General features: G+C 31.7%; 2 protein-coding genes across 2 annotated transcripts; one reads left to right on the top strand and one right to left on the bottom strand.

The window, feature by feature from the left end:
* Positions 7759–12331, top strand: LOC105164114 (probable LRR receptor-like serine/threonine-protein kinase At1g63430). The gene is made up of 13 exons (XM_011082684.2): positions 7759–8495; positions 8757–8895; positions 9043–9114; positions 9206–9349; positions 9457–9606; positions 9749–9865; positions 9963–10027; positions 10271–10525; positions 10692–10897; positions 11020–11152; positions 11242–11399; positions 11494–11709; positions 11806–12331. The coding sequence occupies exons 1-13, from the start codon at positions 8396–8398 to the stop codon at positions 12049–12051; spliced, it is 2001 nt and encodes a 666-aa protein (XP_011080986.1). The 5' UTR covers positions 7759–8395; the 3' UTR covers positions 12052–12331.
* On the bottom strand, positions 12527–14017 carry LOC105164115 (actin-depolymerizing factor-like). Its single transcript, XM_011082685.2, has 3 exons — positions 13952–14017; positions 13410–13675; positions 12527–12944 (listed from the first exon to the last, which is right to left on the bottom strand). Exons 1-3 carry the CDS (start codon positions 13952–13954, stop codon positions 12794–12796), a joined length of 420 nt encoding a protein of 139 aa, XP_011080987.1. The 5' UTR covers positions 13955–14017; the 3' UTR covers positions 12527–12793.

Genomic DNA, 15524 nt, shown 5'->3' with positions numbered 1-15524 from the left:
ACAATTTTTTGAAATTTTTCTAAAAATTAAAAAAAATACAGTAAAGGCAAAATTGATAATTTCAGGTATCCATCCAAAGATTACATAATTTTATCAAGTATTGGGGAGATATTAGTACTTTTTCAAATAAAAATAGGATATTCGTAATTATATCAACTCAGATAACTTGTTGTAATTTACCTTGATCAGTATTGATCTATTATAATAATAATTATAAATTAATTATATATATCTAATATTAATGATGGTGTCTTAATTATCAATAATTGGAATTTCTAACCGATTCATTTAAAAGAAAAATTCAAGTGATGAAATACATTAATTAAAGGCACATGAAGAGGGGCTATTTGGACAGGCCGATAGTTGCATGGCATGCAGATATAGGTAGGACCTGTCACAAGGTCAGGTCCCCTGCCTCCTTTCCCCCTTATCACTTACCATTTCAGTGAAGTACTTCACATAATTTCCCAACCACCACCATCACTGATATTTTGGAACTCTAGTAATAAGTTACTTATTGCATATCACCATCATTGAGGACGTAGAGCTCGTCATTTTATTGAAACGTGCCGTGGACAAGTAGAGGTGTTCGACTCAGATGAAGACGCACTATGATTAAATTCGACGATGTTTTAAGAAACGAAAGGAACATTTCATAATAGTTAAGAGGGTATCCGATTAAACTGATGCAGAATTTAAAACTTATGATTTTATATATCTTATAAGATGTTACGTCTTTTCTTAAAAAAATAAATTCTTGAAGTACCTCTATAAAACACTTTAAAGCTTATTTTTATTATAAGAATTTAAAAGATGTAAAAACTTATAAAATATTTTGAATAAATTTAGTCAAACACACTAGATTTTGGGCGAATTCAAATTTTGTTACTGTTTCTGTTCTATTTTATAATATATGCACTTATGTGAATAAAATTACATTTTATATTATTCAGAACAAAATTTTGACATATATATTTAATTAAAATAAAATATATCATGTAATTTAGAATAGAAAATACAATCACGTATACGTATGAGAGTCTTCTGCAGGCCAAGAAAACTTGTACACAAATTCAAATACATATATATATATATATATATATATCTCCAACGTGTAGCTCGTTTTGGGATACTTGTAAACTAATATCTTGGTCTCCAATTTTACAACTTTAATTGTGAAGATGACAACATACCAACCACCTCAATTTTTAGTTAGGGTAGCTACGGTACTATATTTATATTTGTATAAAATTGAAGTATATATATGCCAAAAATATTAACACAAGAAGATGCGACATACATATTGTACAGTTTATGCCGGAATCCCTTGAATCAATGGATTAAAACCTAAAGTTGAGACGAACAACGATAGACTTGTTGTACTGTCTCGATTTAAGATAATTTATTATTTATGTTAGTTCGAATGTGAAAAATCGAGAGAGTAGCTAAAGTTATTCTCTCGAAAAAGTGATGTACGTTGCTCTGAGTCAGATTGGGTACCATTCAAGTATTGATGACCGACGGTAAGGATAGCGGGTTATTAGGCTGGGTCTAATTGGATAGGTCCCGACCCAGATAAAAGTGCGTGGATATTTGCTCTAGTTTGGGTATTTGAAATCCTATAAGAGGTATTTTTTGTTTTTTAGATAGCCTTCTTATTTTACCCCATCAAAACACTGTGGTATTTATACAAGTTCAGATTTTAAAAAACATTGATTTTTATTTGATTAATTTATTCTTTTTCTTTTTTATTTTATGCTTGATGGTGAATTAAGAAACTATTACATAATTATAATTATCAGTGATAAATTATATTAAATTCGATCCCTTCTCAAACAATATATACATTTTTTAATAGTATGCGATTCATTACATCATTCAATATATTATATACTCAAAAACTGATTCCTTATATTAATAATTCAAGTCAACGAATAATTTTAAATAAGACAAAAAAATAACAAATCACTATAGAAGTAAGCATACGTCCACAATCCAGCAAGGCTTCATGGCCTGCACTACTGTACGAGGGTTTTAATACTTCCTATTTTATTTAATTTCTTTCTATTATTCTTTTCAAAACCGAATAAGTAAATAAATTCATTTTCATTTTTGTTATACATGCACTTTCATTGAATTAAATAAAAATTTTGAAATAGTACCTTATGGCTAATCATTATTCTATTTTTGTATGATATTTCCAGGAAATCAAGATATTATATTAGACAATTATCCAAACATAAAGGGCCCAAGAAAAACATAGCAAAAAGGGCACATGAAGATGTTTCCCTATCAGTAAAGTGTAAGAGCAAGACAAATTAACCTATAATATAATATATTATATATTTATAATCTGACCTTTACGCAGGAGAAAGACCATCTTTGCATTTCTATTTGCTATATTTTTTCACGATAAAATAGTAAGGCTCATATCAAGTTAGAGAGAATTAAAATACAAATGAGATGAACTCGACCAAAATTTCAAGCTTGACGAGCTTCAAGAAAACAGGTTTGAGCTTGTTGGTAACGAGCCGAGTTCGAGTTTGCTCACGAGCTCGATATTTTTTTTCTTTTTCTTGAAACACATTTGACCATATAACAAAAAAGCTTGTGTTATATTATATACATCAAATTTATCTAAATAGTTGCAAGTTATTTATTTATCAAATTAATTATATTTGTCCAGTTAAGTTTTTTTTTTATTATATCATATAATATATTAATTTTAATAAAATAAAATGAGAATGGTCATGAACATACATTTTTAAACTGTAATGATGCCAGTTTAAATTTTTATATCTTTCAATTATTCAAGAAAAAATTAAATCAAACAACGATTCAACTCATATATATAATGAGGTGATAATAAAAATAAGTAAAATTGTGCAACCATATTGATTATTATTATCAATTAATTCATGGGAATACAAACATAAGTTATAAATAGTAAAAAATAGATTACATATTATATCTGTTGGTACAAATAAATACTCACAAACAAAAATAAAAAAATAAGTTAATTGTTAAAATTTGTTAATTTATAAAAATATAAGAGATTATAAATTGATATTATATAACAATAAAATTCATATATATTATATTAAATAATTATTTACAAAAAAATATCAAAACTTAATAATTTGTTGATTAATCTTAATTTTAGATAGATAATAGATATTAGATATAAATATGAGATATTGATTAATAATTCTAATACATAGTGAATTTTATTAAATTTGATATAATATTGAATATATAATTAAATATTTAAAGATAAATACAGATATAAAAATAACTTTTAAACAAAAAAAAAAAGAAAAGGAAAAAGCTTGCTAGTCAGCTCGCGAGCTCACAAACAAAAATAATAAAGCTCGAGTAGGCTCGACTCAAGCTCAAAAAACTTGAACTTGAACCGAGCCGTCTTGAATCAACTTGTACCCCTAGAGCGGACAATACCTCGCGTAATTAGGAATCGATCGAATCGCTCGTGCACATCGCCTACCTTAATTCCATTCCTACAAAAACTCATTCATGCATATCAATCGTGTCCTTAATTTAACATGTCCCCTCACATGCCGTCAATTTTTTTTTTTTTTTTTTAACAAAACTTTACACGTGAGATTATTTTTTATATATAAATGAGTGACAATCATGAGATTCAATTTCAAAATCTCTTATTCATCATGTTTTCTGATATCATATTAAACGATCACTTCAACAAAAATACAGTAATTATATAATATTTTTTTAAATTATTTAATAATTTTGATTTTGGTATCTTGACATTTGTATGGCTTTGAATCAATTAATTTCCAAGTAATTATGAAAAGCCGTCATAAAAAAAAATATAGTTAATTTGGAGACGTACGTACGGCAGACAGTGAGTTTCCAATTTTTTAACAGTTCAAGAAAAAAGATAATATATGCCTTTTGTAATGTTTTGCTTGGAAGCAGTGTCGGACTGAGGACGCTTCACGCTCAAACAATATATTGCCTGTCTTTCTCTCTGCCTTCCAATTTATTATTCATTTATATAATATAGAATTAATTATATTTATACCCTTTTAAAAATATTAAAATATATATATTTTTTAAAAAAGTTTTGAAACACTTACACTATCACTATCTTCAGACTTCTCGATTTACACCTGACCTCATTTTGTTAAAATTTGGATGGAAAATGTTGATATAAGCAAAAAAAATTACATAAATTTTTAATTGTTCTTCTCATTTAATATTATCATATATATTTTTGTACTTATAAAGAAATAAATATAATATATATAGAGGAATACGGTTGATATCTGATGGGGAAAACCCCAATTTATGAAAAATACCTTTAATGAGGGGCATTTCCATAATCTGCCTACACAAGACCCGCGCCCCATTGAAGTGGGTCGGAAAGAACCCGCCCCACAAACCGAAGACTCGACCTGATAATAGCCGTCCGATCAGAGTCGCCAACGTCCAGATGATGACGCGTGGCCCAACCCATCGTACACACCTGGAACTATAAATACCCCGATGGGTCATTTATTGAGGTAACTGTTGTCTATTTATTTTCGACCTACTATCTCAGCTTGCACATTTTTACCTCGATCAACTCTAACTTGAGCGTCGGAGGGTCGTTGTCGGGGAAGCACCGACGAGCCTCATGTTCGTGTTTTCATTCTCAAGACCCAATCACTAGATCGTGTGAGAATACGTGGCCTTGTTCGATCAACAGTCGCGATCGCATATTTCGAGGTCGATCAATATCATTACATTTTTTTCCTTCATAAAATGCAAAATTATTACAGAAAATATTAAATGAGGGATAAAATTTAATATTATATAAAAAGGTGTTTCTTAGTATGTTTTAATTTTTTAATATTATATAAAAATTGTTTCTATAGTATTTTATATTATATAAATCTGCACATTTATAGTATATTTTATCTTAAGGTCTACTCAATTAAAATAATCAATGGTTTAATAATGCTAACATAAGACATATTTCGTTATCTAACTACTAGGGACCATGTCCCATGATTTTGTTCAATTACAGTTATTTTTTCTGAAATTCAACATAATTATAAATACTTTTTTCATTATTTAAAAAATTATAAATAATCTTTTCAAATAAAAAATAATACTAGCCTCTAACCAATAGTGGAAAGTAATATTATGCTCGCTGATTATGATCTATTAATTTAGTTGTTAAGATTGATGTCCGGTGAACTAGTTTTATATTTGGATTTTAATCCATCAAACGTGTAGGTATTTATTACACCGTAAATTTATTATAATTTCATAATTTTGTATTATATTAATATACCCTCTAATTATTAAGTGCGGTGCTTTCTAACGTGCGCTGAGAATGAGGCACATGATACTGGCGCAAGATTCGGAGGCTCTCCTTTTTGTGTTCTGGGCATTATTCTGTTTCTTATGTGGGTAAGTTTTATCCAAATTAAAATAAAATAATATATATATATATATATATATAATACTTAAAAGCAGACATTCGAGCTCATTTTGTTTAACTTTTGGTATAATTAGTTGTTATGGTACATCGTCCCTTGTGTATATAATAAATAAATATTTATGCTTTAAAATATGTAATAAATAAGAATAAAATATTTAAATTAACACATCATATTTAATAAAATAAATTAATTTAAGAATATTATTGACAAAAAAAAAAATGGTGCGAGTGAAATTTTCATATTAGTATAGATAGATAGTATATATCATATAGATGAGAAGAAGAATTTGAGTATGGGTGGTTGAAAATGCATAAGGACATTTTTTGTAATTTAAAAAATTGATATCGTGATGTAAGTAACTGCCATTTGTGAGTGAAAATAAATTTTTTTTATATAGTATAGATAAATTTTATTTACTAACCGTTATGGCACGCATTCCTTGCGTGCATATAATAAATAATTATTTATGCTTTAAATATGTTATAAATAAGAACAAAATATATAAATCAACACACTATATTTAAAAAATAAAATAAATAAATATATAGAAATTTAGTGATATTAACACAAAAAAAATTGGTATCGTTGTTTTACAAACTGTAGTTTGTGAGTGAAAGTTTCATATTAGTATTGATATATAAATAGTATAAATATATAGATAAAGGAAGAATTTGAGTAGGACTTTTGAAAATACATAAGGATATTTTTTGTAATTTAAAAAATTGGTACCGCGGTGTAAGTAATCGTTATTTGTGAGTGAAAATGAAGTTTATATATATATATATAGTATAGATAAAATAACATTTTGATTTGGAGAACTTAAAAGTTGAAAACACATCTCTGAAATGTATTAGGATCAATTCCAGCCATATTTTTTGAGATATAATATAATTATAAATATTTACTAATTGACAAATTATAGGTGCTCTCATAATTTTAACGTGCGTTTAACAACGAGCTTATTTCATTAGTCACTATTAAATTTTTATTTAATTTTGATGATAAACTGATTAAAATGTTTTTTTGAATTATAAATTATAATTATATATATTGTTAGATTTTTTAAAGATACTTTTACGGACTAATAGCCATATGAATTATTTATTTTATTCATTTTCATTTTTTTAATTATTTCAAGTATTTTTTTATTTTTTGAGAAAAAGTATCAACAAAGGTAAAAGTAGTAATGTCCACCTCACCTATAAAGGCTACATAATTAATTTATATTTAAAAAAATATTTATAATTTTTTAAATAACAAAAAAATATTCATAATTATATTAAATTTAAAGAAAGTAGTTGTAATTCATAGTGTAAATGTATTTAAAAATTTGATATAAAATCAACCAGCAAATACAAAACACTTTAATATGTGGATTTTTAAATAAAAAAAATTCATATATGCTTTATGTACGAAATTATTATTTTGTGTAATTTTATGTAAGTTTATTATTATTTATTTTGATATTTTTATTATACTAATATATTTATCGAACCGATATATTATTTAATTTATTGAGATATCGACCTAAACATAATATAAGTACCATTTTTGTTAAAATTATTCTTAAATTTAATGGATAATGACACTCCCTTCCTTTGAGATTTGATGTAATTACACATAAACCCCATGTAATTTCGAAATTTATATCTAGCACCATCGAGATTTGTTTATGTCTAACAACAAATAAGTCATTTCGTTAGTCAAAATTCACCGAACCTGCTTATATTAACAAAAAAATCGAAAAAAATCTATATTTACCTCAATTGACTTATTACTGACTTATTGCGGGTCAAATAAATTATTTTTTAATCAAATTAAACTCATACGTCTTTCTGTGTTAATGCATGTGAGAATGTATATTTCCACCATTATGAGGGTAGTTTTGTTAGGAAAAAAATGTTTGACTTGCTATAAATCAATAGTAAGTCAATCGAGTGTAAATATTAATTTTTAGTCAATTTTTTTCTTAATATCAACAAATTTAATGATTTTTGATTAATAGAAAGATTTATTTGTTAGACATAAGTGAATCTCGAGAGTGCTAAATATAATTTTTTAAATTATAAAAAATTTACATATAATTATATCAAATTTTATGAAAGGAGAATATAATTATTCCTAAATTTAAATGAGGTAATAAAGAATTTCAAGAATGAGAAGCATGTGATATGAGAACTCTCATCTCATCTTGGCAAAGGCAAATGGTTTTCCTATTCCTCACCCGCCATAATTACGTTGATTAGCTTAAGCAAAAGCTATTTACGTCACTCATCAATTACTACGCATTTCCCTCTCTTTGTTTCTTTCTTTGTCTGTCTCAATTCTCAGCAGTCAGCCCCCCCACCCCACCAAAAATTAATTCAAAAACCGCCGTTTTCATTTCATTTACTCCTCCAGTCCAGAGGACTCACAAACAAGCAAGAAAATTCCATCAGTGTTCCTGTTTTTCGTTTGTTTCAGGCGCTTTCTGCAGCTGCTGAATATTGTAAAGGAATCAGTTTGATGTAGTTCCATTCTATCCATTTCGCCCGCTGCCTGTCCCTCTCTGTTTCTGACACCAAACACCTCTCTTTGAATCCAAGTCTTCCTCCTTCGTGGGTTGCTTTTTGCTTTCATGGGTTGTTGCTGATTTTGATTCAAGATTTACTGCTAAGCTTACTACCTTTGGGTTTTCTTTAATTCTTGACAGAATCTTGCGTTTCCTCTTACGGGATTTATTGCCATTCTTTATATTGTTTGTTGATAAACAGTTGAAATACCCCTGAGTTGGACCATCTTTATAGTTCATTCACTTGTCTCATAAGCCCACTTCTTTAGCTCTTTTTTTTCTTTCTGTTTTGGGTTCTTTTCCTTTTTATCTTTTCATTTTGTTTTCTTTGAAACTGTTGTTCTTGATGGGTTCGTCGAGCACTTAAGGTGTGCTAATGTGTAGAAGAAAGATGATATCTTTTACTTCATTACTGTTTCTGTATTTCAGTTCAGGCCTCTTCGTTGCGGATTGCTTTGCATTTCCAAAGAATGAAGGCAAGTCTTACCCCTGCACCCTTTTAATTGGTTGCACAAATCTTGATTCTTGGTTTAATTACTCTTTGATAATTATATTTTTGCCGTTAGAATTGGTGTGATTGAAATGTATCAATTCATCTCAATGTGGCATTACTACGTGAATTTATCGTGCAAAGATCTTGGGTTATAAGTAAATATAAGAATGTTGGTGTAGCTGAAGTTTATTGTAGAGTTTATAAGTACAGTTTCTCACAGAGGAATTGTGGGTTTTGTGTTCAGTTGAAGCTTTAACTTCTTTCAAGAGAGCTATTTTCGAGGACCCTTTACTGGTTTTGTCAAATTGGGATCCTCTGGTCTCAGATCCTTGTAATTGGTCTGGCATTTCTTGTTCTATGGCTGGAGACCATGTCGTAAAGCTGTAAGGTTTCTCGTTCCACTCTGTTTACTGTAAAAGAATGAATTTAAGTTTTACTTGATATACAACATTATTGGTAAATTGCAAGTTACATACTATGGTGTTAGTGTCTTATTAGACTTCCTATTTGGGGTTCCACCTGAATTTCAGTAACATATCTCGAGCATCGTTAAAGGGTTTTATTGCACCGGAATTTTACCAGCTCTCGACTTTGCAAGAACTGTAAGCTTTCATGATATTGTTTCCATATATTTTTCACTATTGGGGTATAGCTATAGCAATTGTGCTGATTAAGTCTTCCGCTGGTTAACAGAATTTTGCATGGCAATTTGTTGATTGGTTCAATACCGAAGGAAATTGGCATGTTGAAGAACCTCAAGGTTTTGGATTTGGGGTCAAACCAGCTAACAGGACCAATACCGCCTGAGATTGGAAACTTAACCGGCATTGAGAAAATGTTCGTGGGAAATGACTTTTAAGACATTCAGATACATTAATTGACTTCTTTTTGTTCGTTTTCTGTTTCCATTCCTCTCATCAGTTTTACATCCTCTGTGTTTCTAGAAACCTTCAGTTGAATAGGTTGACTGGGAAGCTGCCTTACGAACTTGGTAACTTGAGATACCTTCAGGAACTTCGGCTCGATAGAAACAAGTTTCTAGGAACTATCCCTGCTAGTAATAGCTCGCAGTTTTTATCCAACGCCCATGGAATGTGAGTGGAAAGTACTTGAATAGCTTTATGATTCGCAAAGTAGTATAAGTCCTATTGGTTATTGAGACCAAATTTCCAGTAAATGCTTGCACTTTCGCCAAGTAATGTATTCTTAATGTTGTTTCTCGAACAACTACATTAGGTATGCTTCAAAAGATAGCCCTCTGGGGTTCTGTGGATCCTCCCTGTTGAAAGTGGTAGACTTATCATACAATTTTTTGGTTGGAAGCATACCTAAGTGCTTGGAGCATCTACCAAGGTACTTCTTGTATTTTGTACACTTTCTTTCACTTCTCATTCTTATCTATTATTTTTGTTGCCCTTATTTCGTATTTAATGCTCATGTTTGGATATAGATCCAGTTTCCAGGGCAATTGCCTTCAAGCCAAAGATGCAAAGCAGCGTCCTGCTGCACAATGTGGTAGGTGACCCTGCTTGTTACTGGAAACAAGGGAAAGAAACCATAAAAAGCATAGATAAAACATCTTGCATTTTCTTCACCTACATGAAAGAATGAAAGAAAGGTGTATAAAATGACTCTTGAAACGTTAGTCCCTTTTGATATTTCCCTAAAGCTGTTGATGTCTGGAAACTTTTTGTTGATTTTGATCGTTCTAACTTTAACCATATGAAACCTTCGAACTTAAACTTTTATCCATAACAGGTGTGCCTCCGCCTATTAGAACCCGTCCAGGAATTAACACAAAACACAGGCCTATTGAAGATCGAACTAAACATCGATCTACCAACACGAAACCTGCATGGCTCCTAGTTCTCGAAATAGCCACAGGAATCATGGTTGGTTTGCTATTTGTCGTCGCTCTTTTTACTGCATTCCAGAAGTGGAAGAGAAAACCTTCAATCATCATCCCATGGAAGAAGTTCGCAAGTACAAAGGACTATATGACAACTTACATAGGTTGTAATCTTTATGCCTCATTTATCCTATCTTTGAAAATCGAGTAACAATTACCACCGAAGTCTCTCATGGAGACATCCCTTTTCTTTTGGTAAAAACGACTCAGACATATCAAATACATGTTTCTATGCTGAATCCTTCTGCATTGAATCAAATGCTTTCTCAGATTCTGATGCAATGAAGAACGTTACGAGATATAGCAGGCAAGAACTTGAGGTAGCCTGTGAAGATTTCAGCAACATCATTGGTTCGTCCCCGGATAGCCTGGTCTACAAAGGCACCATGAAAGGTGGGCCTGAAATTGCTGTGATATCCCTTTGCATCAAAGAAGAGCATTGGACAGGCTACCTCGAAATTTACTATCAAAAAGAGGTGCTTTCATCTTTCTTCATAAACATTTGCATAATGCATTTTTATAAACCTATGTGATGGAATATTTGAACTTTTAATTCTGAGACAAACATGATTTACGAATTATGTTGTTCATGATTAAGGTGGCAGATTTGGCAAGATTAAATCACGAGAATGCCGGGAAACTGATAGGCTATTGCAGAGAAAGCCATCCGTTCACAAGGATGCTGGTTTTTGAGTACGCATCAAATGGAACACTCTATGAGCATCTTCACTGTAAGTTATTTAGTTTACCAGCTCTCTTCGCTTTTTGGGAACTTCATTCTATATCATAACAGCTTCCATGAGCTTTCTGATAACTGCAGATGGAGAAGGATGTCAATTCTCTTGGACGCGGCGCATGAATATTATACTGGGTATTGCACGCGGACTGAAGTATCTTCATACGGAACTTGATCCTCCATTTACTATATCCGAATTGAGCTCCAGTTCCGTTTATCTGACTGAAGATTTTTCTCCAAAGGTCAGGGCTCTCAATCATGCTATAACATCATAGCAACTCTCTCTCTTCTTTAAATGCTTCTTGAATACTAAGTTACTTTCAAATTCTTCTGCAGCTGGTTGATTTTGAATGCTGGAAAATGATCTTCTCAAGATCAGAAAAGAGCTCAGGCACTATAAGCAATGAAGGTGCTGTTTGTATACTTCCAGATGCTTTGGAAGGACGTCATCTAGATATCCAGGGAAACATTTATGCATTCGGGATTCTGTTACTTGAGATTGTCAGTGGGAGGCCTCCATATTGCAAAGACAAAGGTTGCTTAGTCGATTGGGTAAGACATCATCAATTCTCCACACTTCTTTCATCTTTTCAATGTTATCTTCAGTCTAGAGCCTTCCCAGGTATGTAAGGTTGGTTTCTACTGCAGGCAAAGGAGTTTCTGGAATCGCCCAACAATATGTCTTATGTAGTGGATCCTGAACTGAAACATTTCAGACAGGAGGACCTTAAAGTGATATGCGAGGTTGTGAACCTATGTGTCCATCCGAGTTCCAGTACCAGGACGTCCATGAGGGACTTGTGCTCCATGTTGGAAAGTGGTATAGACACATCCATATCTTTCGAAATCAAGGCGTCGTCTCTGGCTTGGGCTGAGCTCGCCCTTTCTTCATAGTGACTGGAAGCTAACATTGTAAATTTGGATATAGACATAGTAGCGACACTTGTATTTACCTTTTCTTTCTCGTTTGTTCTAATCTCACCAGTGATCTTGATTCTTGGGTTGTCTGAGTTCTTGTAAATCTTGCCTGCTATAAGAAACATAGGTTTCCTTAATTCTTTTGTACAACATTGCCCTCACATTTGAGGTCATTAGAGTAGTGGATGAAGGGCTTGCTTCATTGTTGCCTCATGCGAGTGTCCTCTTTTAAGGAAGATTAATGCCGGTTCTCCAACTCTCCTTGAGACCTGAACCCGTGATCTATCTCTCACAGAAACAAGGCACCACTATTCGACCATTTGATTGTAGCATTGTTGCCTCATGCGTTAACGTTTCAAAATGCTCATGTAAGATTGAAGTTATCGGTAGTACTACCATGTTCAATATAAGACCAGGTTGTCCAATTAGTACCATGTTCAAATACTAGTCCGTACAGAACATTCTCCCACACACGGAGAGATCTTGCAACCCAACGTTCACATTGGTTTTCAATTAAATGAACTTAATAACTGCAGGAAATTGGAAATTTTCCTGTTCTAGTGGACCTCAACAACGAGGCAATTGAGTTCACAGAACCTGGAAACAAAATTACACGTGAAAAGGATACAAATTATAGTATTACAACCTCTCAACTGAAGGTCTTACATTAAAACCTTCCACGCAAGAAAATATTCCTGCGAATTACAATGTAATAATCTCACATTGCACGTGACTTCACAATGTCGATACTCATCTCACTGGGTTCTGTTGCTTGTAATTCAACTTGGGTTCCGTCGAGTTCTCTCTTAAACCTATCCTTCGAACTAGCATACACCATTTTGCTCCTTACCCTCGACGTGTCAGGAGACCTGCAAAACACAGGAACATAAATAGGTACGATGAATATGTAAGTTGAAGAATATTAGCATTCAGATTCGTAAATTGATCATTTTCAAGAATCGCACATAAATCTTGCATGGGATCGCCACGATATTACACAGCTCGACAGAAACAATCTCTCTTTTTTTTTTGTCCACGAACAAAAAAGATGCCGTTATCAAAACATCATGATATTGTAGTATATGTTCATTAGTTGTAATTATTGAAATGTGGAGCCCAACTCAATATTACATTTTGACTTAAGAGTAGTTTCTTGCAATGTTCTTCAGATACTAATTTAGTATAAATAATTGATGAGTGCCGATCTCCTGCAACCGCACAGAACCATATCCTAATATGTCATGATCTTACAAAATCCTATGCTGTCAAAATTGCAACTACTAGAATTTAGAATCATAGAACGGGAAAAGTACGTAGTTGATTATATGTTTTACCAAGCAATGAAGAAAATCTTGCTCTTCTGGCAGTTTTCGTCGGTGATAAAGTCGAAGTCATAGACAGCATATCGACACTCGTTGTCAGGGAGGCTGGAGGAGAAATCCTCGTAGCCCTCTTCTGGCTGTCCGAGCTTCTCGACTACCACCTGTTGAATTTTCTCCTCAATTTTGAAAATTATGAACCTGTAATTCCTTTTTGCTTTCAGATCCAAGAACCTCAGCTTGCATTCATCATGCACGGACATCCCAGACGCCGAATTCGCCTGAAAATTAATCAATGAGTACCATCGAAATGTTTGTCACATAAGAGATCATATGAATAGAAATATTGCATGCGATCTGTTCAAAATTTGAGACAATATTGATTATTGTTGTATTACAGCAATGTATGTTATTTCACGTCTGTCAGATACATGCATGCACTTTTTGCAGATTGCATTAAAACGTAAAACTATTCCATTTTCATGTCGACCATCGTCTTCATCTAAGAACAACGTTAAAGATGTTGAGAATAAATAAGAGAAAGGAAGGGGGCATACCATGTTGTCCGAGAATGAGGATGGAGCCTTAAGCAATAGGAATGAGGAGAGGGAAATGGAAGGGAGGAACAGAGACAAAGAAGAATTAAAAAAAGCTGAAAGGATTAATATTGAAGTAGCCAGAGAAGAAGAGATCCTTGAATTTAGGTGATTGAGAGACAGAAATTGAAGGGACAAAAAATTGATGGACAGAATTATAGAAACATATTATAGGTAGGTTGATTGTTCGTTAGTTGTGTGGGAAATTTAGCCCGAACTCAACTTAATTAAATTTGAATCAGTTAGATGATAAGTGCAATATATTTATTGTGATTGGTGTACAATTTAATAAAAGTTATCAATCACATAACAAGTTTTGTAATTGATTGATTCAATCAAACCTAATCTGAACAAGAATTTCTTAACATTGTCTACTTGCTTGCTTCCACATTGCGTGGAGTCGTGGATTGCCTATTTAAAATAAAATAAAATAAATTGCAAGTCGACCTGCTTTGGTTTTGTTAATAAAAAGAAGTTTTAATACTTTTTTTTTGTGGGGGGAGGGGTCTAATAAAATAAATAAGTCAGTATTTATTGAGTCAAATATCTATACTTGTATGAGTTCAAGTGTTGTGATTTCGACCTTTCAGGTGTTGGATGATCGATGGTTGTTATTTCAGGTCACTGGACTAGGTTGGATAGGGTACAACTAGCATCCTATGAGAAGTGTGCGGATCCTTGTTTTGTTTGGGGCATTTCGAGGTCCTATTTAGGGTAATTTTATCCTTTAAAAGCTCCTTAAATTAGACCCTTATCCCAATTTACAATGAGACCATTTCATCATAGTCTGTTCTTGTTCTCTTTTGTGAATTTTGACTAACAGAGGAGTTTATTCATTAGATAAAAAGAAACATAAGGGGTATTAGATATAATTTTCAAAATAACAAAAAATTCACGTATAATTACACCAAACCTCAAGGGAAGAAAGTATAATTATCCCCAAAACATTTCAAATGACTCATATTTGGAAATTTTAAAATCCATTCATATTTAACAAATATAATTTAAATTTAGAGTTGAAAGACTGAAAATTCATTTTAATTTATAATTATGTCAAATAAATCCAAAGAATCTATTATTAAAGTTTTAAAATTCATGATTTCCATCAATCTAAATATAACCTTAAATTTTTGAGGTTGGCGGTGGTGGGTTTGGCTAATTAGTGGGATGCAACTCGATACTGTCATGAGATAATGGCATATTGACTGCATGCATGTATCCGTACAGACAGCCGTTGGTTAAATGATTTAGAGGGTATTTGGCGAAATTTATAGCTCGTAAAAACATCTAATAAGATATTAGAGAGCTTGTAAGCTTCAATAAATTATTTGATAATTTTTTTTTAAAAATAAAATTTTTTGATTTTATAATTTTTTTTAAAAAAAGTTAACTTTTCTAATTATTTTTATACGATCTTATAAGTTATATAAAATTAATATATTATAAGACAAAAATATCTCCATTCATACGCTCACACAGACAGTACACACTCTCTCTCTCTCTCTCACACACACACACATACACTCTCCTCTCT

Source organism: Sesamum indicum, linkage group LG6 (assembly GCF_000512975.1).
Source record: "Sesamum indicum cultivar Zhongzhi No. 13 linkage group LG6, S_indicum_v1.0, whole genome shotgun sequence".
NCBI lineage: Eukaryota > Viridiplantae > Streptophyta > Magnoliopsida > Lamiales > Pedaliaceae > Sesamum > Sesamum indicum.
Note: the sequence above shows the minus strand (reverse complement) of the source record. Positions and strands in the feature narration are given on the sequence as shown.

Excerpts from the sequence above, each read along its gene's own strand:
- LOC105164114 (XM_011082684.2), top strand. The coding sequence starts at position 8,396 with ATGTGTAGAAGAAAGATGATATCTTTTACTTCATTACTGTTTCTGTAT. Across the intron at positions 11,400-11,493 it reads CTGAAGATTTTTCTCCAAAG|CTGGTTGATTTTGAATGCTG; the intron begins GTCAGGGCTCTC and ends ATTCTTCTGCAG. Across the intron at positions 11,710-11,805 it reads AAGGTTGCTTAGTCGATTGG|GCAAAGGAGTTTCTGGAATC; the intron begins GTAAGACATCAT and ends TTTCTACTGCAG.
- LOC105164115 (XM_011082685.2), bottom strand. Across the intron at positions 12,945-13,409 it reads AAGATTTTCTTCATTGCTTG|GTCTCCTGACACGTCGAGGG; the intron begins GTAAAACATATA and ends TGTGTTTTGCAG.